This window comes from Thermobia domestica, chromosome 8 (genome assembly GCF_964235325.1).
Source record: "Thermobia domestica chromosome 8, izTheDome1.hap1.1, whole genome shotgun sequence".
NCBI lineage: Eukaryota > Metazoa > Arthropoda > Insecta > Zygentoma > Lepismatidae > Thermobia > Thermobia domestica.
Window position 1 is genome coordinate 23,721,761 of NC_137461.1, and position 24,334 is coordinate 23,746,094.

General features: G+C 38.6%; 2 protein-coding genes across 3 annotated transcripts in view; one reads left to right on the top strand and one right to left on the bottom strand.

Moving 5' to 3' along the window:
* LOC145692790 (uncharacterized) overlaps positions 1–4,271 on the bottom strand; it is a 163,485-nt gene extending 159,214 nt beyond the window's left edge. Inside the window, exon 1 of one of the 2 annotated variants that reach the window (XM_081768268.1) lies at positions 3,885–4,271. In XM_081768268.1, the coding sequence (XP_081624394.1) occupies positions 3,885–4,010 (126 nt within the window). In that variant the 5' untranslated portion in view covers positions 4,011–4,271. The remainder of the gene's footprint in view (positions 1–3,884) is intronic. The other variant, XM_081768269.1, reaches the window with a different exon arrangement.
* LOC145692792 (uncharacterized) overlaps positions 1–24,334 on the top strand; it is a 117,792-nt gene that overhangs the window by 82,080 nt on the left and 11,378 nt on the right. The window lies entirely within an intron of this gene.

Sequence of the window (24,334 nt, forward strand, 5' to 3'; positions counted from 1 at the left end):
TGAATAATAATAATAATAAATATAATTAAAATACCTTAATATAATAATTAATTAATAAAATAAAAAGAATGTAAATTTTGGTGATGTAAATCTGATAGGGCCAAGATAATAGGAGAACAATAGAAAGAAGTGCAGAGGTCTTACTAAATGCTTGCAAGGACACGGGTTTAGAAGTAAATCCAGAGAAAACTAAATACATGGAAATTCACCGGGATCGTAATACTGCAAATTACGGATATGTCAAAATATCAAATAATACTTTCAACAAAGTGGACATTTTCAAATAACTAGAATCAATATTAGCAGACCAAAATCATATCCACGAAGAAATTAAATGTCAACTGAAAGCAGGGAATCCATGTTATTATTCAGCATTGTTAAGGTCATAAAATTAGCAGGCTGAGGTGGGCAGGTCATGTAGCCAGAACGGAAGAAAGTGGGAACGTTTTCAAGGATTTTGACTGTAAACCAATTGGAAAACTACCGCTAGGAAGAACTATAGTGACGCAGATGAGAGGGCAATATTAAGATAGTTCTCGCAGAAATAGTAATACAAAGTAGAAACTGCATCCAGTTAGCTAAGGACAGAAGTCAATCGAGAGCTTTTGTGAACGCGGCATTGAACCTCCATGTTCGATGGACCATAGAGTTACTTATTTAAAAAGTCTTATGTAACGAATTCATTCGCCCTTCACAAAATAATAAAAATAAGAAGAAAAAAAAGTGAGGGGAAATTTAACATTGACATTTTTCAGAACTTTTGCCGTCGGGTGTAACCACCACTGCCACAACGCATGGTCACTTGTTACGCAACGCAATTTGCTCTAGTTTCGTATACCGGTTCCACTACATGTTGTCTGATGTGTTGCGGTAAAACAAAAAGTTTTCCCAATAGCTTACGTAAAGCCAAACACACCGATAACAAATAGGCCTATACAATCTGTGTTTATTAACATTATAGGTAACTAGTTTCAAATTCAACATTTTCAGAATAATGAAAATACATTACAACAGGCAGCACTACGTACACACAGTATTTAAGATGCTTTTTCTGTAAGGAACACAAATATACAATAGCAAAAATAGACTCATGTTATTTTGATTACTTGCTCACTGTTATGGATAACACACTTAGGGGCGGAACGTAAACATTCTCCGGCTTTTAAATTGGTATGTGCTGAAAATTGATTCAAAATACCCAAAAGGGCGCGCCGACCACCGATTTCGGGAAATTACGTCTATAATTGAATCACAAAATTATGTTGAAAAATATTTTTTAATATACATATTTCAGTAGTATAGCGACCATTGTAGGAGGAAAGTATTTCCTTCCGTTCGCATGGCTATATCTCATTCTGGAAATTATAGACTACAGGTTAATATTCAACTTACCCCCTCCCCCTTAAAGTTTAGTATTCTGTACGCAACTGGTGTTAATTTCCACGAGTTTGTTTCTAAATCTAGGACACGGGACGAATGTTCGATTCTCCGACGAATACCATGACTTAACGTTAAGCTGTAGGTTCACGTATCGTATAGCCTTAATGCTAGAAGGAATGTTAAACTCATCCTACTAAACCTTATGAAACCAACAAACTAATGTACCAAATAGGAACTAGGACTCACTGGGAAATAGATCTGTCCTGAGATTATTCGCACGTAAGCTGGAGCTTCAACCATGTGTATACTTTGAATCAGGGATGTCACTTCAGGGAAGGGCAGGGGACAATTGTCCCCGTGAGTTTGAGAAAAACTTGCATTTTAATAAAATTGTATGCTGATAGGCCTATAAATTCTTGTGTGAACCGACAGACAGTCTCGCTCTCCTTCCACCGGGCAAAATCTGAAATGACACGTTACTGCGTGGGAACAATTACGTTTCGCCTATTGTAAATAAATTATTTGCATAAATTAGGTATTTTTTGTTTGTTATTTTTTTAAAAGAAACAACATTCATTGCTACTTAAATGTAAATGGCATACACAAAGATTAATTAGTTCTAAGGCCCCACTGCTTTTAAATAAAAAAAAGAAGAAGAAGGAAGCGCCAGAAAAAGATTTTTTTTAAAAAAATAGAAGAGCTCAAAACACACATTTATTACCTATATTTCTTGTAATAATAAATGAGAACAGTTTTACACTGTGAGTCAGAGTTGCTAACCTCACAGATGAAAATTATCGTACATTCGTTATGCACGGTAGAAACAAGGATAATACTACTAATAAAGACAATAATAAGCTTATCTAGTAATCTTCAGCTTCGAACTCCAAATCTTCGTCACAGCCCTCACCATCTTTTATCCTTATTAAGAGTCTTCACTACAGCGATATTAAACTACCGCTAATTTTAGTTTTTTTGGAATATCTTCAAAACAAATAAAAAATATTCGAAAAGTGAAAACGCAGTGAACTAGGCAATACGATTTTGCATGTGATACCGTTATCACAACTCATCTATCGGCTCTTGAGTTGAAACTGTAGATAGATTTAACATTTTTTCCGGATTCTGTAAAAAGCGGCATACCAAAAGCAGATAGGTGAATTGTGGTAAAGGTATCACATGCAAAATCGTATTGACTAGTTCACTACGTTTTTTCTTTTCGAATATTTTTATGTGTTTTGAAGATATTAGAGAAAAAAACTCTAAAATTAGCGGTAGCTTAATTTCGCTGTAGTGATGACCCTTAACACTACTCTGAATAACAACATTACTTCCACCCCCTCGAAAAAGTAAATGAACTTAAAGAATGGATGCATCAGGGTTTCTATCTACAAATTCTCAAATCGTTATTGGTTTATTTTAATGACTGTTAAAATTCCAGTGTGTGTTTTATAACTCTTTAATGTACAGTACATCTACAATTTGTACATTCAAAAAACTGCAAAAGGTGTGCCTTCTAAAATTATCGTATATATACCAATTATCGCAAGAGTATCATCGTCCCTATAGCCAGGGGCGGATCCAGGACCAACCTCTGGGGGGGGAGCTACCTTTAAGGGCTCCAAACTTTGGGATTGGTTTTATTTATATATATAAAATACAAAAGTTTCCTCTCCCCTTGGATCCGCCCCTGCCTATAGCATTAAGGCTTAAATTATCGTACATCACGATAACTTATCGTGTGGTTGGCACGCCTGATACGCCATGCTAAAATTCTTATAACAAGCACTCATGGTTGATGTATGCCACTATCAGGTGTTAAACTGTAAAGATAATTTGCCGATTTCATACAATTTCCAAATAGCCTTTCTATCATCACTACCCATGTTGTGTATTTGCATAATTATACTACTGAGTTCGGGGTGATTAATGAATACTCAAAAACATATAAATTTGCTACATGTAAACTAATCAAGGTCTTTTTATTAAACAAGATTTTAATCTAGCAGAAGACTAGAGCGGACAACTGGTTACAATAATAAAACACTCTGTTACCTAATCAAAATCTATAACCAAGCTCCAATCGTATTTACCCTTGCATGAAACAAATAAGCCACTGCTACAAATCTGGAGATAGGGGGAATTCACCTTCCAAAAATAACATATATTAGAAAAAAAAACTAAGAATGATTCAAAATACAATTTTATCTTGTGCAAATTTGAGAAAAATTAAAGTATCTAAGCCTTTTTTCTTCCCTCCTTTGGTACGAATTTCTTAAAACGACCTACGGGAACCAAAATAAAAAAAAAATCAGGAATTTTGCTTATTTTTAGTGACATTGGCTTGTAATTGCGAACTCAACGGGAAATATATCCGGAATTTAAAAAAAAAAAAAAAAATGTCATTGTAATCTTTTCGGGTCAATGATATAATGAGAAAATTGTGCTTCTATTATTAAGTAGGTAAATGTTATATAATTCTTAATAAATTGCCAGTGACTTACCTTTGCAAGTTTTTCTATTGGTAAGAGTTCTCTAGGTGTACGTTCTTTTAACTCTTCTGCGTTATTGATCTGTGAATTCGGAGACTTGACAGGCGGATAGCCATCGCGAGTAGGCTGGTTGCCCATTGAGAATACTATATTAGTGTCCTTTCCTCTTCAATGACAACACCACTATTACTTTTAGTTATTTATATACAATCACACACACCACACTTCACTTATGTGCAATGCATTCTGACTTCCCTTTAATGAATAATTTGAACAACCGGCTTAGCACCTCACTTCAAGCCTCACACTTTACGAATACCATACACCACTTCGTTCTAAGGAATTAGGAGGAAAGATAGCAGACGCTATTGTGCCACTGCATGGTGCTCGATAGGTATCCTCGATTCGGGGCCGCTACAGCGGTGACGTCATCCACGTTGCCATATGAAGCACCACTTAGTTTTTTGCGCTCGTGCTGTCGTGCTGTGAGAATGCATCTTTGCTCAAGACAGGTGGTGTAAACATAAACAAAACATGTTTTGGCATTAAATATCATATCAACAAATGTTCTTTGTTACCAGTTTTGCAAGGCTGAAAAATTAAAATGATGAATGCTACTTTTATGAAACAACTTGGTTTGATGCTACCAATAGGTAAGTTTGGGTTTTGTAGCATCTACTCCGAGGCTATATGAGACGGGAATTCCGAACCACCGGGAATCGAACCATCGTGTATTTCTTACCAAGAAAATATAGGCTAATGGTCAGCGTTCTTAATTCGTAATCAGGAGATCCTGAGATCAAATCCGGTTGCTGGGAATACTTCTAGCATTTCACTACAATTTTACCACATATATGGTGGCCTGATGCAGGCCCTAACCTACTTCTTTCTTTCCCACTGTTGTACCCCACAGGCTATCTGGAAGTTCGTAGAACAATAATGGAAACTAGCCTTCCCACCTGGTCTAGTGGCGCCCTTCCCGCTACTCTAGTGGCTATCACGTGCGTCTTTGATGTATGTGGTCTCGGGTTCGATTTCCGGTAAGAGCGCCTTGGGAACTTTAAGGGTCTTTACTACAGTGAAATTAAACTGCCGCTAATTTGAGAGTTTTTCTGTAATATCTTTAAAACAAATAAAAATATTCGAAAAGCAGAAACGTAGTGAACTAAACAACACGAATTTGCATGTGATACCTTTACCACAATTCACCTATCTGCTTTTGATACACCGCTATTTACAGAACCCGCAAAAAATGCTAAATCTTTCTACAGTTGCAATTTTAAAGCAGACAGATAAGTTGTGATAACGGTATCACATGCAAAATCGTATTGTCTAGTTCATTACGTTTCTGTTTTTTGAATATTTTTATTTATTTTGAAGATATTACAGAAAAACTCTAAAATTAGCGGTAGTTTAATTTCGCTGTAGTGAAGACCCTCAACTGTTCTCGATGTTTCTGTGTTCGTGTTCCTATTCTTAAACGTTAGTGAGAAAAAGTAAAATAAAAAAAAAAACGCGGATAACCCCTTCAGTGCGTAATTTTCAGATGCGAACCGCTGTAAAAAGGTGTAGTTTTTTTGAGAACTGTACTGTCTGCTCCCGCACAAAACAAAGAATGAAAACTGTATTTGACAAAGCCCAAATTCTATTTTAATTTCTTTGTTTTTCCTCTTCTTCTTGTAATTAAGCAACAATTGAAACCAGCTGAGCGTAAACTCGCTAAATATTGTCGGGATAACATTACTCATACTATGGGCAAGTATATTCGCCATACGCAATACAAAATAGCCAAAGCAAAATGAAAGCGTATATATACGCCATCCGCACAGCAGGTGCGTTTTGAAGATACGAGTTAACTCGCCACCCACACTGAAGGAGTTAAAAAAAAAAAAGGGAAAAAGTAACTAGCGCGTGTTCATTTGGTGCAAATGGTCTCGGACCCGATTCCCAATGGGAGAACTTAATTTAACAATTATTCATTTTCATTAATCATTTGTCCCCTCTAGCCTAAGGGGCATAAGCGATGAGCGTTAAACTAAAATTTTGCTCCATTTTCAACGATGGAAATTGTAACTACTTAGCGGAGGAAGTCGACTGAAGATTTTGATTTCCTCACCAGGGAACTGTACGAATGGGGCACTCGAGTTGCCGGACGAGGTGTATCACATGTGAAAGAGGATGTAAAAAGATGTCCATATGCAAAATTGTAGCGGCTGAGGGCAACGTGGACGAGCGTGAGAGGCGGAAGAAGTGGGGCCTACAGTGGGACTTAATAACAGAAATATGCAGAATCACACGTTTCGCTCCCGAATGGTGAAAGAAATGCATGTCAAATGTATAGGAAGTGGAATATGAGAAGAGGTGCTATATTGTGGGGGATATGGACATCATGGGCGCCATTTTGAAAGTAGCCATCTTGAATTTGAATTCAAAATGTTAAATGAAAAGTGGCGCATGTAGTATATCAATTAAGACTGAAATTTTACCAGAAATTCATTGGTGTGAATAATTTCATAGTTTCTTTATTGGGAGTTAAGAAATACGAACATGCAACTTCGTCTGGAGGGGATAATGGACATAGGCAACATAACCAATGTTTCATTTTAGTCCTGTTAAAGTACAAGTCAATTGTCCAGCAAAGAATACATGACAAAAAGATATACTGTACGCATATACTGATCGTGTGAAAAACCATATTATTTAAACCATTCGCAGAATGTAGTCACTGGATGCACCTCTATAAGAAGAGTACAAAAAGTGTGTTCACATGCAATTCGCTGGGAAGGTTGCAGGGGATAAAGATTGCTGTCTGTGTGTGAACAATATACGTACTTGCCTAAAACACGTTTCATTACGCCGTGAGTCGTTTGAAATACAATAACATGAATCATAACCTAGGCAATTACAAGTAAATATAGGCGCAAAAAGATACCGTACCAGTCTATGAAACACAGTTGATGTGGAGAGTATCGATAAGAATGTGCTGGAAGCAAAAGACATTTTCGCAGTGTGCACACCTGACGAAGCTGGGATTAGTACACTGATCTTCTTGACAATCTGCTGCTATGTCAGAATCAAAACATAAGGTCATTGGAGTTTGGAATTTTCCCGCATGTTCTTCAAGATATCCAGCTACGTAGAAGGCATGCTTAATGAAATTAATGAACCGGGAAGCACGAAATTGAATATGAGTGAAAGCTTGGAGACGGATGAAGTCTCGATGCCAGATATGAAACCCATCAATGTTCAATGCGGCGTCAGTGATAAATCACACATACTGCTTGTAAGTGCGAAAGAATCCAACGTCTAGAGGTTGAATAAGTCTAGTGCATTTGGGGGGTATGAGTTGTTTGTGAAGGACAACATTATTTGGAACAGTAGAATGTATCAATTGCGCATCTTTATTACAAGACCACGAATCAACAAGCAGCAAAAGGTCACAGTTGGCCAAAATACGTCTTGGAGAAATAATTTCAGATCATTCTTGCTCATATTTGCAGTTTTTCGAGCAAATGCCTTGATATTCGAAGGAGTGTCTCGCATATTCGCGAGGAATTTACCTGTAGGTTCAGCAGATATTAGAAATAATGGTGATAACAGTTTACCATTCATCGCTATAATCGGCATTATTATATAAGAGTGCGTAACTGCTGTCGGTGATCCAATGCTAGAATACACCCGTTTGACGCCTTTAATTGCCAGTGTTCTGCCTGAATGCAATTCCTTATCAAATCGACTTTGATCTATGTTAACCACTTGGCCTAAATTGAGGTTTTCTTTCACGATTATAGCCTTTGTCTCCTCGACAAACGCGTCTGCAGTTCTCTGTAATTCTTGCTCACTTTTGGCAGATTTGGACACGGAGTGCGTAATTTTGCGTGACACAATATTGTTACGCTTTTTAAATTTTGCTACCCAAAAAGACGATGCCTTGAAGTTAGGAGTGTCAGTTGGATCAATGCCTTCCTTTACATTCATCGACCACATTCGAATTGTCCGATCGTGAATTATTCCATTCATGGCCCGCGTTCGTTTAGAATGTAATAGCACCTCGTCGTTTATTTTGCTGATAGACGCTTTGTTGAGGTTGCGTTTAAAAGTACGAAGGGTCTTCAGACTCCCCTGTAGAAATTTGTACCGTGAAAATACAGATGATGCTTTTCTTCTTTTACGGGATGTTTTTTCTGTCTCAATACAGTAATTATAGGCTTTCTCTAACTGTTCCTTCGTACATTTCGTAGATTGTTTTGGTGGAGAAGGGGCGTATGACGAACTACTACTCTGCTCACAACTGCTATCTTTTGGAGAATGAGTTGACGCATTCGCTACACAAGATTCTTCGCGATGGTCACTGTCACTACTTTCACTGTCAATCTCATTCTCATCTGCTAGACACTCCTCTATAACTAACGTTTGATATTCTTCGAGCACCGTATCGTTATTTACTAATAAGCGTCTGATGCGTTCAAAAGCATTACGATCTTCTCGACGGGGATTATCATTGGACGTCCCAAACTTACGAACTAATAACGCTACCACTACTTGGGGATTCATGTTCACGAACAGGACCCAAATACCTTCTACACTTCAAGCACTACAACACAAAACGTCAATTTATAACACTTATTTACCAGGAAGTGAACGACCTAGGTCACATTGAACTTCACACTGGTCACTCTCTTGTCTCTATATTTTCGTCTACTTGCTGCTAACGCACGTCAGTTATTCATATCGCTCGCGCAGTCTCTCTCTGTTAGCACAGAATGTTGTCGATGGCTCTGTACTACCTGGTCCGACCTCTATCATTTGTAACTTCTTTTTCTTACGCACAACTAGTTTGCATCTAGCTACAGAGTTTATAATGATCTACATTGAAATTGCAACTGAAATGTAATGCAACAAAAGCCACATTTACAATATTTTATATTACAGTATCTTATAATATTAACCAATTAAGTCTGTAAGTCACGGCATTATATCAGTCACTTATTCCGACATTCTTTGTGTTGTCCAGTGTTCAAACCCCTACGTGCCAAAATTCCATCATTGTAGGCTTGTAATGCAACAAACAATACACACGAATCAGAAACTGTCGTCAGCCTCAACCTAATTACCTTTGGATTTTTTATTCTTAAGGTTTATTTCATGGGTATATGACATTTGTTTACCTATTTCTGTGCTTTTTCTTACCTGCTCGTTTTCTTCTAATTCACAAGACAGTTACAATAGCAGTTTTCACACCAATGAATTTCTGGTAAAATTTCAGTCTTAATTGATATACTACATGCGCCACTTTTCATTTAACATTTTGAATTCAAATTCAAGATGGCTACTTTCAAAATGGCGCCCATGATGTTCATATCCCCAACAATATAGCACCTCTTCTCATGTTCCACTTCCTATACATTTGACATGCATTTCTTTCACCATTCGGGAGCGAAACGTGTGATTCTGCATATTTCTGTTATTAAGTCCCACTGTAGGCCCCACTTCTTCCGCCTCTCACGCTCGTCCATGTTGCCCTCAGCCGCTACAATTTTGCATATGGACATCTTTTTTACATCCTCTTTCACATGTGATACACCTCGTCCGGCAACTCGAGTGCCCCATTCGTACAGTTCCCTGGTCAGTGGAGCCTGCGTGGTTGGTTGTTCGATTACATCTAAATTTTCGGTTTTAGTTCATCATCATAAGATACTTGAAAGGATGCTTAAATAAATAGAGATTAGGCCTAAAAAATCAGAAATAGTAAAATTGGAGCTGATGCACAGACTTTATACTACTCAATTGAGTGTGTCGTCTGATTGGCCATATCCAGGGAGTTTCATTATATTGCAGAAGTAAATTATTGATAATTTGTATACATGGAACTTTATAAGCACATGCGTCTTTGTCACTGGAGACCCTGGTGAGAGTAAATGTGGTTCGCATTCTACGTTAAATTATGGGTTCACGTTTCATATAGCCTCACTGCCGAACAGAATGCTAATCTTAAGCCAAACCAGAAACAAATGAAGTTTTGTGTTTGGTTCACAGTCAGCCATAACAATTGTAATTAGCGCAACACAGTATCTGAAAGAACAGTAAATTCGCTTATGAATTTGTACATTTATTATTTATTATAATTATTGTCATCGTCATTATCAAAAGTATTATTTCTGCTATCGCTTTCAGGTCACTTGTGGAAAAACCGAGCAGCAGTCTCATCCACTGAAGACGTTACCTGTCCATCAACGGTATTGCTCCTCCAATCCCTCTTTTCCTTCCCCTATGACTTCAAACATATCCTCCGAGAACATGACTTATTCTTACAGTGTCCTAGTCATGTTCTATTCTGTTTTCAAATTGTCTCTAATATGATGCGCATGTAAAAAAAAAAAAAAAAAAAAAAAAAAAAAAAAATAATAATAATAATAATAATAATAATAATAATAATAATAATAATAAAAAGCCGATTTAAAAAAAAACAAGAACATGATAGAAGAAATATATTGTGATTGGAATACAAGTACAGACATACTTTTTTTTTCGATGTAGTCATTATGAACTTCCAGACATTTCTGGTAGCATGGCACAAGCTTTCGTAGACCCTCTGCGTAAAAATGCCACCTGAAACTGCAGCCAGTTCAGAACTGATGTCTTGAGCACTTCACTGTCGTTGAAACATTTCGCTACAAGTCACTTTATCAGGTGAAGAAAAATCGCTGTGGGGCAAGGTCAGGATTGTAAGAGGAATGATTGAATAATTCTCATCGAAATCTTTGAATTGTTTCAACACTACGAGAAGCTGCGTGTGGGCGGGCGTTGTCATGGATCAAAATAATTCCAGAGCGTAGCGTTCCTCTCTGCCGATTTTGGATGGTACGTCGTAGATTCAGTGTTTGGCAAACACACATTACCCTACATGTTAGACCTGGTTCCATGAATTCCACAAGAATATCATCCTTTTGATCCCAAAACACGGTAACCATGATTTTATGAACTGATGGTATTTGTTTGATTTTTTTCGCTTTAGGAGAACCATTGCATTGACTGCTACTTCGACTCTGTGGCGTACAATATCCAGGTTTCATCCCCTATCACTATCTGAGAAAAGAGGTCATCCATATCCTCCCCCAGTTAGCCTAAAAATCACGTGCAGCTGTCATTCTTTGCTCTTCGTGAACATCTGTCAAAATTTTTGGCGCCTATCTCGCACGTGATAACCCAGCTTGTCAGTCACAATTCGATGCACTGTTTGAGTGGTTGAAAATATGAATGGTATATATTTCCCATTCATATTTTAAACCATTAATATTACTCCCTAAACATCGAAAACTAGTCGGGTTGTGGACTGAAAAGTCGTTTATTCTTCAAAATTTAATCGTTCGGATATTTTTAAAAACATGTTTACAAAATCCAATTTATTGCAGTTTCACACAATAACACGAGGACTGATCAATAAGTAACGCACATTTTTTTTTCATGCGATATTGTATTGAAAGAAAACTACTTTGAAATTCGTACTGTAGTTGGCAATTGTTCGATCAGGTATACCTCTAGCGACAGAAGCGGGAATTACTGAGCAAAAATGGCAGGTGTGTTACAGATGTCTATATGTAAAGAGTAAAGAGGTGTAGTTCGTTTCTTGTGAGCAAAAGAACAAATCTCAGTGAAATTCACAGGGAAATGTCATAGGTGTGCGGGGAATGCTGTACAAACTGTAGCAACATCTCCAGGAGAAGTAAATACTTTGAAGATGGCCATGCGAACCTTCTAGATTTGCCACATGCTAATGATGAGCGCAAGAGTCTTGGTCTTGCAGTTTGTATATATTTCTGAGAAAGAAATCACATGGATGGCAAGTGATAGTCACAGTCTATGTCCACCCCTAGGCACATGCCTGACATGTACATGGGGAACGTGCCTAGCATGTTCTAGGTATGTTCCCCATGCTGTAAGCGTCAATGAACCACAAAACTACTCCCCCAAAATATGTTAAATCGCCTATATGCGCAATATGTTCACATTAAGGTGACTCTAAACAACACTTGAAACAAGTAAAAAAAATGCAGGACTAACATAATGTGGCCGCGAAATACCAACCGTTGGATTACTAGCCGCGTGCTCTTCCGACTTAACCACGAAGGCGATGAAGAGAACGTCGCTTGTAGAGAGATAAATTATTGGTCTTTTGCATTCGGCTAATCAGAGTGCTCCATTAATCGCATATATCCAACTATAACCGTTTGGGATCATAAAATTTGTTCGCCATGTAATTTTATAACGAATTGACGAGTGTCTATTTACTTTATTTCATGATTCTTCCATATTCACTTTCAAATGATCAGCGACAGTTGCCATCTAATAAAGTTGATGCGTTTGTTGCTTCTAGTACACAATAGCTTAGAAAATGAAGCAAATAAAGGCATCAAATGTGGAAGATGAATTTAGAGCACCTAAATGGCAAATGCCTAGCACATCTTGTGCTGTTAGGGTATCTGAAACAATATATACCTAAAGAACGTACCTAGAACATGACAGATAATGTTCCCAGTGACGACATAAAAACAAATGACTGTTAGAGTGCGAAACTGAGCCAGGTATATAAATGCTATATTTGTGGTACGCAGTTGCAAATATCAATTTCGTGTGACAAGTACCTAAAATGTAGGTAGCTGAAGTACATACTTACCTCATGAATATCATATGTGCCAAGTGCCGGGTACCTAAAAAGTAGCTGGAACACCTAAATGGCACATGCCTATCACACCTCGTGCTGTTAGGGCTAGGGGTACAGCAACCGCATGAACCAAACAGAATGGGACAGCCATTGAAAGGCAATTCGTAATGACCCGATAATTCATCTACAAGCATTATCGAATAGGTTGAACATTTCGTACGATACAGTGTATGATATGCATGATAAACTGCACTTTTGTAAAGTAGGTGCTTGGTGGGTGCCAAATAAACTCGCAGATAATCCTAAGGAGAAGTGAATGATGACCCAATGGCACGGAACGTTGAGGAAGGAACGTAAAGTATCGTCACAGGGAACGAATTTTTGCGTAACTACCACTACAAACCTGAAATATAGCAGCCATTCATGGAATGAAAACATACTGATTCGGCGGTTCCTATCAAAGAAGAAATTCAAAGTGACTCAAGTACGAAAAAAAAAGTGCTAGTGACTGTATTCTGGAATGTGCAATGGGTTCTGCTGATCAATTTTCTAACACATGAGCCCACTGCGAATGCTGCACCGAATGAAACAACATTGGCAAAGTTGGGTTGAGTGCTTGTGAAAAACGCCGTAACATAAATGCTAGAAATAGCAAACCACTTCAATGCCTCCCCATGTTGCTGCTTCTGTTATGAAAAACTCAAGAAGTTTGGATGTGAAGTGTTTGAGCACGCACCGTACAGTCCTGATCTTGCGCCTTCAGACTATCATCTTCTTAGTCCCACGAAGGAATTCTTGGCCCTGCAATGTTTCAATTCCGATGACGAATTCAAATTGTTTTTGCGAAGGTGGTTATATTCCAAAAGACTGACTTCTATGAACAAAGTGTTTTGGAATTTGTACCATTTGGCGGCTATATTCAAAAGTAACTTTAATAAGACCCTTTACTTTATACATACTCTTGATGCATTGTATATAACACTATCCTCTATAAAAAATTGTTATGCGTTACTTATTGATCCGTCCTCGTACAATCTGCGATAATTTGCTTCCTATCCTTAACACCACAAGATGAGCTAGGTATGTGGCATTTAGGTGTCCCAGCTACTTTTTAGGTGCCCGACACTTGACACATATGATATTCATGTGCTAAGTATGTACTTCAGCTACCTAAAGTTTTAAGTACTTGTTACACCTAATTGATATTTGCGACTATGTACCACAAATGTAGCATTTATATACCTGGCTCAGTTTCGCACTGATAGTCATTTGTTTTTATGTCGTCAATTGGGACATGTATCTTTCATGTTCTAGGTATCATACGTGTACGGTATGTTAACTGTTCTATTTATTTTCTGAATTTTGTTAGGTAGTATAATTTGTTGATGAAATGCGGTGGCGAAATTTTATTTGGGGTCGTTGAAGATACTGTGAATGAACTTTGCGCCATTCTGTCTCTGTTTTATTTTCGCAGTGTCAACTTAAACTACTCTTGCACTCAGGTACGCAATTTCTACACCCATCTCAAACACCCGAACCCCTTTCCTTACATAAGCAATACTTTTGGTGAAATTCCTAATTTTGAGTACGTTCTTATTCTTTATCCCCAACATACATAAATAATTAACTGATCACATATGTATGAAAGATTCAACTTAATTTTTATTCATCAGTTATATCATCTCTTTCTTCTAAATTCATCCCCCAAATTTGATACATTCGTTTCTTCTTTTTTCTAAACGATTGTGTACTAGAAGCAACAAATTGATCAAATTTGGGAGATGAATTTAGAAGAAAGAGATGACATAACTGATGAATAAGAATTAAGACGAATCTTTCATACATATGTGATCAGTTAATTATTTATGTATGTTGGGGATAAAAAATAAGAACGTACTCAAAATTAGGAATTTCACCAAGGGTACTGCTTATTTAAGGGGGTACGATATACAGGGGTACATTTGATAAGTGCCAGCTATATTCCTTTGAGGTACATAAGGTACATACCAGGCACATGCTCTGTGCGTAACTGGAATGTACCTACAGTGCTGTGAACGATATTCGCCTCTGCCAAGAACATACCTAGTACATATTAGGCACTTTCCCCAGGTACATGTCAGGCATGTGCCCAGGGGCGGATAGAGTGTGACTATCACTTGCCATCCATGTGATTTCTCTCTCATAAGTACATAAGGCACATACTGGGCACATTCCCATGTTCCTCAAGGAACATGATAGGCATATGCCTGCTATGTAATTGTGCTGTTGGGGATCATCACCTTCGGCGGATCCTATCAGTTGGTTGGGTGAAATGGAGTTTAGCATGCCTTTTAGCAACGAGGCAATATGAGACATGGATATATAGCTTAACGTGGGACCCGAACCATATGAGCTTCTGTCAGTGGCGGATCTAGCCCGGGCCGGGGCCTAGTCCCCCAGTTTTTTGAATGACAAAAATAATTGAAACTATTATTATTTATATATTTTTGAAAGTTTATAGTAAGTGTTGCATTTTATTGAAAAATTTTTGAAACATCAGAGTTAGATAGTTTCAGTTGCTGTTTTTCATTTATTCAATGTGTAAAACAATACTTGAGGTCCCTTTTGTCAACCAGTGTTGGGCAAATTTCAATTGAATTAACAATTAACAATTAATCTGTAAATTTAATTGTTAATTGCAATTAACAATTGAAATAAGTAATGGTTAATTGTTAATTGCAGTTGGCCATTAAAAAAGGAGAATCAATTGCAATTGATCAATTGATTGAAAGTAATTGCAGTGGAAAGTAATTGCAATTGAATTCTGTAATTCAATTGCAATTGAAATTAATTGGCAATTGATTCAATTGCAATTGATTTCCACAGCAATTACTTTCAATTGATTGATTAATTGCAATTGATTTTCACTGATTAATTTTCAACACTGTAGTTCAGAGAGGGCGTGGGGCAATGAAAACTTTAGCCACGACCAATTGACTCACCACCCGTCGTGACCCACGACCCACCGTGACCCACTCTGACCCACCACCCACCATAAACCACTCTTACCCACTGCGACCCACAGACCCACCAAAACCCATTGTCATCAACTCTGACCTATGATTCACGCCCCTTTCTCTACTGACTAAAGAGTTTAAACTTGTAATAAAACAAGCCTATAAAATTATCACTCATCGGAGTTTGAATTTTTACGATCAATAGCTCAAGCACCGCACTAATACAATAACGGCGGATCTCACCTTTCTAATATAAATAAAATAGAGTTTGTTCGTGTGTCTATCTGTCTATCTTTGTGCGACCTGTGGACGAGACGAGTGGACCGAAACTTTTCAAAATTTGGTCACGGGTAGCTTGGTCTAGGCCCCAGACCAAGACGAAGAGCTTTTTTTAAAATTCCTTACTAGGGGGTCTCCAGGGGACGTTTACCGGTACCGGCCTGGGGACCAGACAAGTCGACCGAGAGTTACCAAATTTTGGTCAAAGATACCTTGGTCCAGGTCCCACGCCAAGGCAAAGCTTTTTCGAAAAAATTCGAACCAGGGGGTCTCAGGGGGGCGTTTACCGGGACATGTAAAAGTAGTAGAAAATGACCGATATCAGTGTCAATTTCATAGTTTTCGCGGTCGCTGAGATCAATGGTGAAACTCCGATCGCATTAACTTCCAAATTCACCGTATCCGGCTACGGGCCGTGGGTCAACGGAGGGGGGGGGGATACCGAAACGTACAAGTAATCCAAAATGCCGATATTAGTGTCAAATCCATAGTTTTCGCGGTTGCTGATATCAATGGTGATACTTTCATTAGCGATGACTTTCAAAATCATCCACCGTTGTATGCGGGCCTTGGGTCACCAGAGGGGGAAATTCCGAGACATGTAAAAAAATAATCGAAAATGACCAATATTAATGTCAAATTCATAGTTTTCGGGGTAGCTGAGCTCATTGGTGAAACTCAAGACCGCGTTTACTTTCACATTTAGCCCCCATCAGATAAGAAACGGGGGCATTATAACGGGAATCACGAGGCATGTAAAAATAATCCATAATGACCGATGTCAAATCCGTAGTTTTCGTGGTGGCTGAGATCAATGGTGATACTTTCATTAGCGATGATTTTCAAATTTAGCCACCATTGTATGCGGGCCGGGAGTCACCGGGGGTGGGGAATTGCGAGACATGTAAAAATATTGGAAAGTGACCGATATTAGTGTCAAATCCATAGTTTTCGCTGTCGCTGAGATGAATGGTGATACTTCCACAGGCGTTGACTTCCAAATACAGCCCCCATCGGCTGCGGGCCAGAGGCATTGTTTTTTTTTTTTTTTTTCAAAATTGGAACCAGAGGAATATAGGGACTTTTACCGGCATATGTAAAAAGTAGTAGAAAATGGCAGATGTTAGTGTCACATTCATAGTTTTCGCGGTATTAGTTGGGGGTTGGTGGGGGCCAGAGGAGATTTTTTCACAATACGAACCAAGGGGGTCTGAGGGGGCGTTCACCGGGACATGTAAAAGTACTAGAATTTGTGTCGAATCCATATTCATCGGGGTTGCTCAGACCTATAGTGACACCCCCAATAGTGTTTACGTTCAAATTCAGCCCCCATCGGCCTTCCCAATGAAAACACAAATATGGCGGAACAAGTTAATGCTGTTCCGTCAGAAACGATTTCGAGGTCGTTTCCTTCACATCGTCATGTGCGTGTTTTCTACCGTTTTGTAAGCCTATTTCCACGTTTTGTGATTCAATGGTAGTGGGTCAAAATGGGCATTCAATGTGGGAAGAAAACTGATCCACTCTTCCACTAGTATCGAATTTCAAGGTCGCTTTTTTCGCATTGTTTAGTGCATATTTATACCGTTTCTGCGCATACTTTCACGTTTTGTAGACCAACGAAAGTGGGTCAAAGGCGACCTACAAATATGGCAGAGAAAGACATATTCATTCCACTTTCAAGGTCCATTTTGACCCTCTCCCACTGATGCACAAAGCGACACAAATCATGTATAAAAAATGTGAAGGAAACGACCTCATTTGATGGTGACGGAACAGCATTAAGTTATTCCGCTATACTTGTAGGCCATTTTGACCCATTTTTGTTGTCGCACTAAAGTGGAAATAGAAGCACTAAAGTGGAAATAGGAACACAAAACGGTACAAAGCAGGCACTGTACGATGCGAAAGAAACGACCCCCCAAATTCGATAGTGGCGGAACAATGGCTCTATTTTCTCACACATTGATGGACCATTTTGACGCATTTCTGGTGATGCTCAAAACGTGGAAGTAGGCGAACAGAACGGTACAAAATACTCACTAAATGATGCGAAAGAACCAACCCCGAAATTCGATAGTGGCGGAATAGTGAGCCATTTAACTCCCACTTTAAAGGCCCCTTTAACTCACTTCCGGTAACGCACAAGACGAGGAAGTAGGCACAGAAAACTTTTTAAAAAATAATCACTAAACGATGCGAAGGAAACGACCTAGAAATTCGACAGTGTCGGAACAATGGGTCATTTTGGTCACACTTTGGAGGTCCATTTTCACACACTTCTGGTAACGCGCAAAACGTGAAAATAAGGGCACGAAACATTCACTAGTCGACGCGAAAGGAAGGACCACGAAATTCGGTAGGTATAGTGGCGGAGCAGTGGGTCATTTTCGTCCCACCTTCGAGGCCCATTTTGACCGTCTTCCAGTGACGCACAAAACGTCGAAATACGCGCACAAAAGGGTATGCGATGTGAAATTAACGACCTCGAAATTCGATAGTAGCGGAACTCTTGGTCATTTTCGTCCCATCTTGGAAGCCCATTTTGACCCATTTCAGGTGACGCATAAAACGTGGAAATAAGGGCACGAAACGGCACGAAAATCCACTAGTCGATGCAAAAGGAAGGATATCGAAATTCAGTAGTGGCGGAACTCTTGGTCATTTTCATTCCACCTTCGAGACCCATTTTGACCGTCTTCCAGTGACGCACAAAACGTCGAAATAGGCGCACAAAAGGGTACGCGATGTGAAATTAACGAACTCGAAATTCGATAGTGGCGGAACAGTGGGTCATTTTCGTCCTATCTTGGAAGCCCATTTTGACCCACTTCTGGTGACGCACGAAACGTGGAAATGGGGGCACGAAACAACACGAAAATTCAGTAGTCGATACGAAAGGAAGGATCGAAATTCGGTAGTGGCGGAGCAGTGGGTCATTTTCGTCCCACCTTCGAGGCCCATTTTGACCATCTTCCAGTGACGCACAAAACGTAGAAATAGACGTACAAAACGGTACGCGATGTGAAATTAACGACCTCGAGATTTAATAGTGGCGGAACTCTTGATCGTTTTAGTCCCACCTTGGGGACTCATTTTAACCCACATCCCACGACGTACAAAACGGAAGTAGACGCACAAAACGGCACAAAACGATGTGAAGGAAACGATCTCGAAATTCATTGTTGGCGGAAGAGCAATAACTTGTTCCGCCATATTTGTAGGCCCATTTTGACCCACTTCCGATGATGCACAAAATGTGGGAATAGGCGCATAAAGCGACACAAAACACGCACAAAAGGTGCAAAACAAAGTACTTGAAATTCGTTGGTGGCGGAACAAGTTAATGACGCCGTGAGCACCAATATAAGTATATACTGTAGTTCTTACCATCAAGGCTGAGAACTGTACGGTCCAATATTTTGTCCGGTCAGTGGTAGAGCGTTCACCTCCGGTGCTTGAGGTCCCTGGTTCGATCCCAGCTCGCGCAGTTTGTATTTTGTGGTGGACAAACACCGTGCTCGTGGATTTTCTCGGGGTTCTCCCGTTTCCTCCCACTTTCTTCATTTCATTCATTTCCTATCATCATCGTCTCCTTTAGCCTAACCGGCATAATCGTGGGACGTAAAACTAAAGATTTCATATCATTTTTTGTAATTCTTACCATCAAGGCTGAGAACTGCACGGTCCAATTTTTTAGCCAAAGTAGAAGCCCAACCGGAATAGTGATGTCAACCGACTCGGATCGGTTCAACTGAGCGTACAGCTTGAACTGGCTTGGTTGGGATTACCCATCGACTGGGCTCAATTGAGCCAATGGCTTGAACCGGTTCCGTTGAAACGAGTCCATAGGCTGGGTTCGAGTCAGCTTAACTGAGCCGATGGCTCGAACCGGCTCGGTTGGGGTAAGCAATCAGCTCGGTTCGGCTCGGCTCGTGTGAGCATCGGCCCGAGCTGGCTCGGTTGGATGAGCTGTTGGCTTGGCTCACTTCTCGGTTCGGCTCGATAAGTGAATAAGCTGTGAGCGAGCCGCTTGAGCTGTTGACAACCCTAAACCCGGGTCGAGCAGTTTTGAACATATTTGGCTGGAGTCCTATAACTTTTAATAATTTTTGGCTCGAGCCCGAATACTTGCTCCTCCTGAACTCAAACCAAGAACCTCGTGACCGATGTCCTTGCCTCCTGAAGATTTCTTGACGACCGAGATCGACAGTCAACTAATTTTTAGTATTCCGGTACAAACCGCCTATATTCCAAGTTTATACAGGTACAAGGTGTTATAATGATAATTAATTATAGTAGTAGTAGTAGTATCATTGATAATTATATTGTCTATGTATGATACTTGAAGATAGTAGTACTTGGAACTACACAAAGGATTTAACTCGAATTGGCTCGACTCGACTGGAAACTCGATCCGAATTCGAGTCGAGTTGGGGGAAATTTTTCGAACCGAGATCTCAAGTCGAGCTCAAAGATGTCTGCTTCGAGTCGAGTCGAGTTTTAAAGAAAACTCGCTCGAACTCGTTGGTGCCCATTCCTATTGTATGCATGACGGGCATATAGAGTTCTTTCGAGGGGGATAGAACCATAAACATAATATATTTTAAAAAATACTTAGTTTCCCGGCTTTCTTCCCATGGGGGGGGGAGGATGGTAGGTATCCAGCATTTCTTATAAGTACCTTATTTGAAATATGTAAAACAGTAACAAGTGGACCACACAATACACACACATCTTCTTATCTTCAGTTTTAATTGCTGATTTCAATTGCAATTAACGATTACAATTAACAATTACAAGTTTCAATTGTCAATTGCAATTAACAATTAAATGTTTCAATTGCACCCTTTGCAATTGACAATTAACAATTAAAAGTTTCAATTGCCTGGTGACCAATTAACAATTAACAATTGACGAAAATTTAATTGCAAATTTTATGATTGAATTCAATTGCAATTGAAATTAATTGTCAATTACAAATTGAAATCAATTGCAATTGAAATCAATTGCAATTGATTTTCAGAGCAATTACTTTCAATTGATTGATCAATTGCAATTGATTTCAATTGATTTTGCCCAACACTGTTGTCAACGTCCAACCTAGATATAACATTCATCGGGAGAGAGTTACGGGTCTTCACTACAGCGAAATTAAACCACCACTAATTTTAGTTTTTCTGTAATATCTTCAAAACAAATAAAAAATATTCGAAAAGCAGAAACGTAGTGAACTAGACAATACGATTTTGCATGATATCTTTACCACAATTCATCTATCTGCTTTTGGTATGCCGCTATTTACAGAACCCACAAAAAATACTAAATCCATCTACAGTTCCAAATCGAAAGCAGATAGATGAGTTGTGATAACGGATCCTATACAAAATCGTATTGTCTAGTTCACTACGTTTCTGCTTTTCGAATATTTTTATTTGCTTTGAAGATATTACAGAACAACTCTAAAATTAGCGGTAGTTTAATTTCGCTGTAGTGAAGACCCTTAAGTTGCAAACTTCTGCAGGCTAAAGAAAAGTTGTAAATTCGTGATATACCTATCTGGTTCCCCGGTTTTTTCCTACTAGATCCGCCACTGTCATTGCGAGAATTTAAGAAAAGATAAGCATAAGTGAAGTTAAAACTGCTTCTCTTAGGTAGTACTACTGCCATCTAGTAGCAAGTTTTGTAAATACAAGATCAATCATTCATTCGCTACACTAGTTTATAAACTACTCACTAGATGACAGGAGCTCGAGTTCGTACTGTTTCAGGACGGAGGCCGCTTCCTTTTTGTTATGTATCAAAAAGTGTTCGGGCCTTCAGCGGTTGATTTTTGTTCAATAGTATAATAATAATAATACAGAAAATAGTAATGGTATATCAATTCTTCCCCTTATAGTTAAGCTCGTATAAATAATCAACGAATAGTCTTGTATTCGGCACAAGTTTTAGAGAAATCTGCAAAATATTCACAGAGAAAAAAACAGCGAACCAAGAATAAATACGTAAGACAACAATTACTTTTATGTTTTGTTTTCTCTGAAGTACCGTACTTTGCACGAGGTTTAAGGGTTTTAAAAGAAAATCGCATGTAACTTACAAACGTAATGATTTAGAACTAGCCAGATATATAAGGAAAATATTAGTGCAAGTTCATTACAAACATTCAGTATGACCATAATTATTGAAATCTAAATTTTGGTGCAAAGTAACCCCATAGATGAAGATACTTTGCACAACATAGAAAAAAAGTATGTTCAACATACTAACAATATTTCTGTGCAATATTTTCACTTCCTACACAAAATTGCATGCAATCTACAAATATCGATATTAGATTGATTGTACCGGTATCAGTACTTAGTATGAATTGTCGATATTTGTAAAGAAAATTATGTATTTTCTGGTACCGGCACAGGAACCATTTCTGACAGTTTAGCATATGTTCCACAAAAATGCCAACTCAGGAACAGAAGAAAATCTCTGTGGACTGATATGTCTTGGTTGCTCTTCAAATCCAAAAATATCATCCCAACCGTAATCAGTGGAAGATTTACGGGATTTGGGACTTCGAGGCTGTAGCCCACCCAAATTGCATAATTTCTTTAAACTCTAATGTTAGTCATTCCTGTGCGTATAAGCTTAAGTCCCCTCCTCAAAAGTCTAGTGATTTCTAAAAAGAAAAAGAAAGAAAAAAAGAAGCCTTTCTGACTGAAGGCTTCTACCTAAATAGGAAATTTGCCAAAAATTAGAAGGCAGGAGGTACCAACAGTAATAGTTTCCTAAGGGGTTACTTTAGACCGGTGCAAAGTAACTCCGGTAAGAGACTGAAACCACCTTCTCCCAGTTTTATTTTTTCTATGACTAAAACGTTTCACACTTCAATTTCAACTATTGCTTCTAAGTCCCACTATACACAATAGTATTCTACGAAACTGATTTAACTTCAATAGAAATTCTTGTACGTGATATCTTTCAAATTTTGTCAGCCTTTACAATGACTGCTTTCATACCTCTAAAACAACATACCTTCCGAGTAGTTAGAACTGATGTTAACCGCCAACATTGTAGCCAAAATTCAGTTCGATATTCTATCTTACAATGGCAGTTGAAACTTTCTCTTTACAGTTCATGGTTCTACCGCCAAAAAACTGTGCAACCCTTTTCATATTTTGTGCAAAGTTACCCCTGAAGTGCAAAGTAAACCTGTCTTACGGTATACTATGCAACTATTAGACCTATAGGTATATTAGCTCTCTCTCTCTCCATCATAGCTGCATGCAGTTAAGGAATTACTTAGGGGGCTGTGCGATACATTAAATGATCAATTAATCGATATTTCGAAATACCGATCTCGAATATTTTTCTGTCAGATATTTAAATATTTTTCGATACTGCGATATCTTGATATTTCTATCTAATGCAGTATATAAAAACGGAACTGATCTTGTATAGTGTGTTTCACGTGAAATCAGCTAAAAGTTTGAAATTAACTTTGGAATATCACGTACTGTACCTCGGTTTTTATCGTGTTGTTTGATTAAAAAGTGTAGGCCTATCTTTATTGGGATATAGGCGGGGGTTCAAAAGTTACGCGAAAACTAGAGTACCCCATGAGTCCTTCAAGTTAGAATGATGAAATTTGGTATATAAAGTCTTTATTAAAAGTATACGAGGTATGATCTAAAACTACGGCGAATAATTTTATTAGAAACAAAGTAAAAAAAAAAAAACTTAATTTGAATTTGATTTAATCTCCTTCAAAGTACTGTCCTTGGCTAGCAATGCACTTATCCCAATGTCGATTTCATGACTGGAAGTATTTCTGAAGGTTTCTTTTGAAAGTATTCAGATGCTCTGTCATGGTCCCTCTGAATGTCAGGAATGATGTGAAAACGTTTTGTTTTAAGCGGTTTTAATTTTTGGGAAGAGCAAGAAATCGCATATCTGGAGAGCATAGCGAATATGGACAGACGGGAATATTTTTTTTTTTCGGTCAAAAACTCGCGGATCAAAAGCAAGGTGTGACACGGTGCGTTTTCGTGAAGAAGAAAGCCATTTATCTACTTAATAAGTGGTTAAAATGCTTTTCACGGACCCACTCGGAAGGCTCTCGAATAGTCATTCACCACTTTGTACAAATCATTTGTGCCACTTTTTGCACGTTTTCATCTGTTTTTGACGTCGAAGGACGTTCCGATCGTGGCTTGTTTTCAACTGACTCTTTGCCGCTTGTAAATCGCTCATACCGCTTGTAAACACTCTTCGATGCCGCCGCTTCATCGCCATACACTGCTTTTGGCATTTTGTGAGCTTGTTTGGCACTTTTTTTGCAGCTTAGAACAAAACTTAATGTTGGCGCCGTGAGAGACACTGTTAACACGTTCTCACTCTTCTGTCTCTGGAAGCTAATTAACACGTCACAAGTCGTTCAATCCCGACAATGACTGTACCAAAGGTTTAGACTACCAGGTTTACTAGTTGAAATGAATACATCGATAGATGGCACTGTGCAACTACATTCA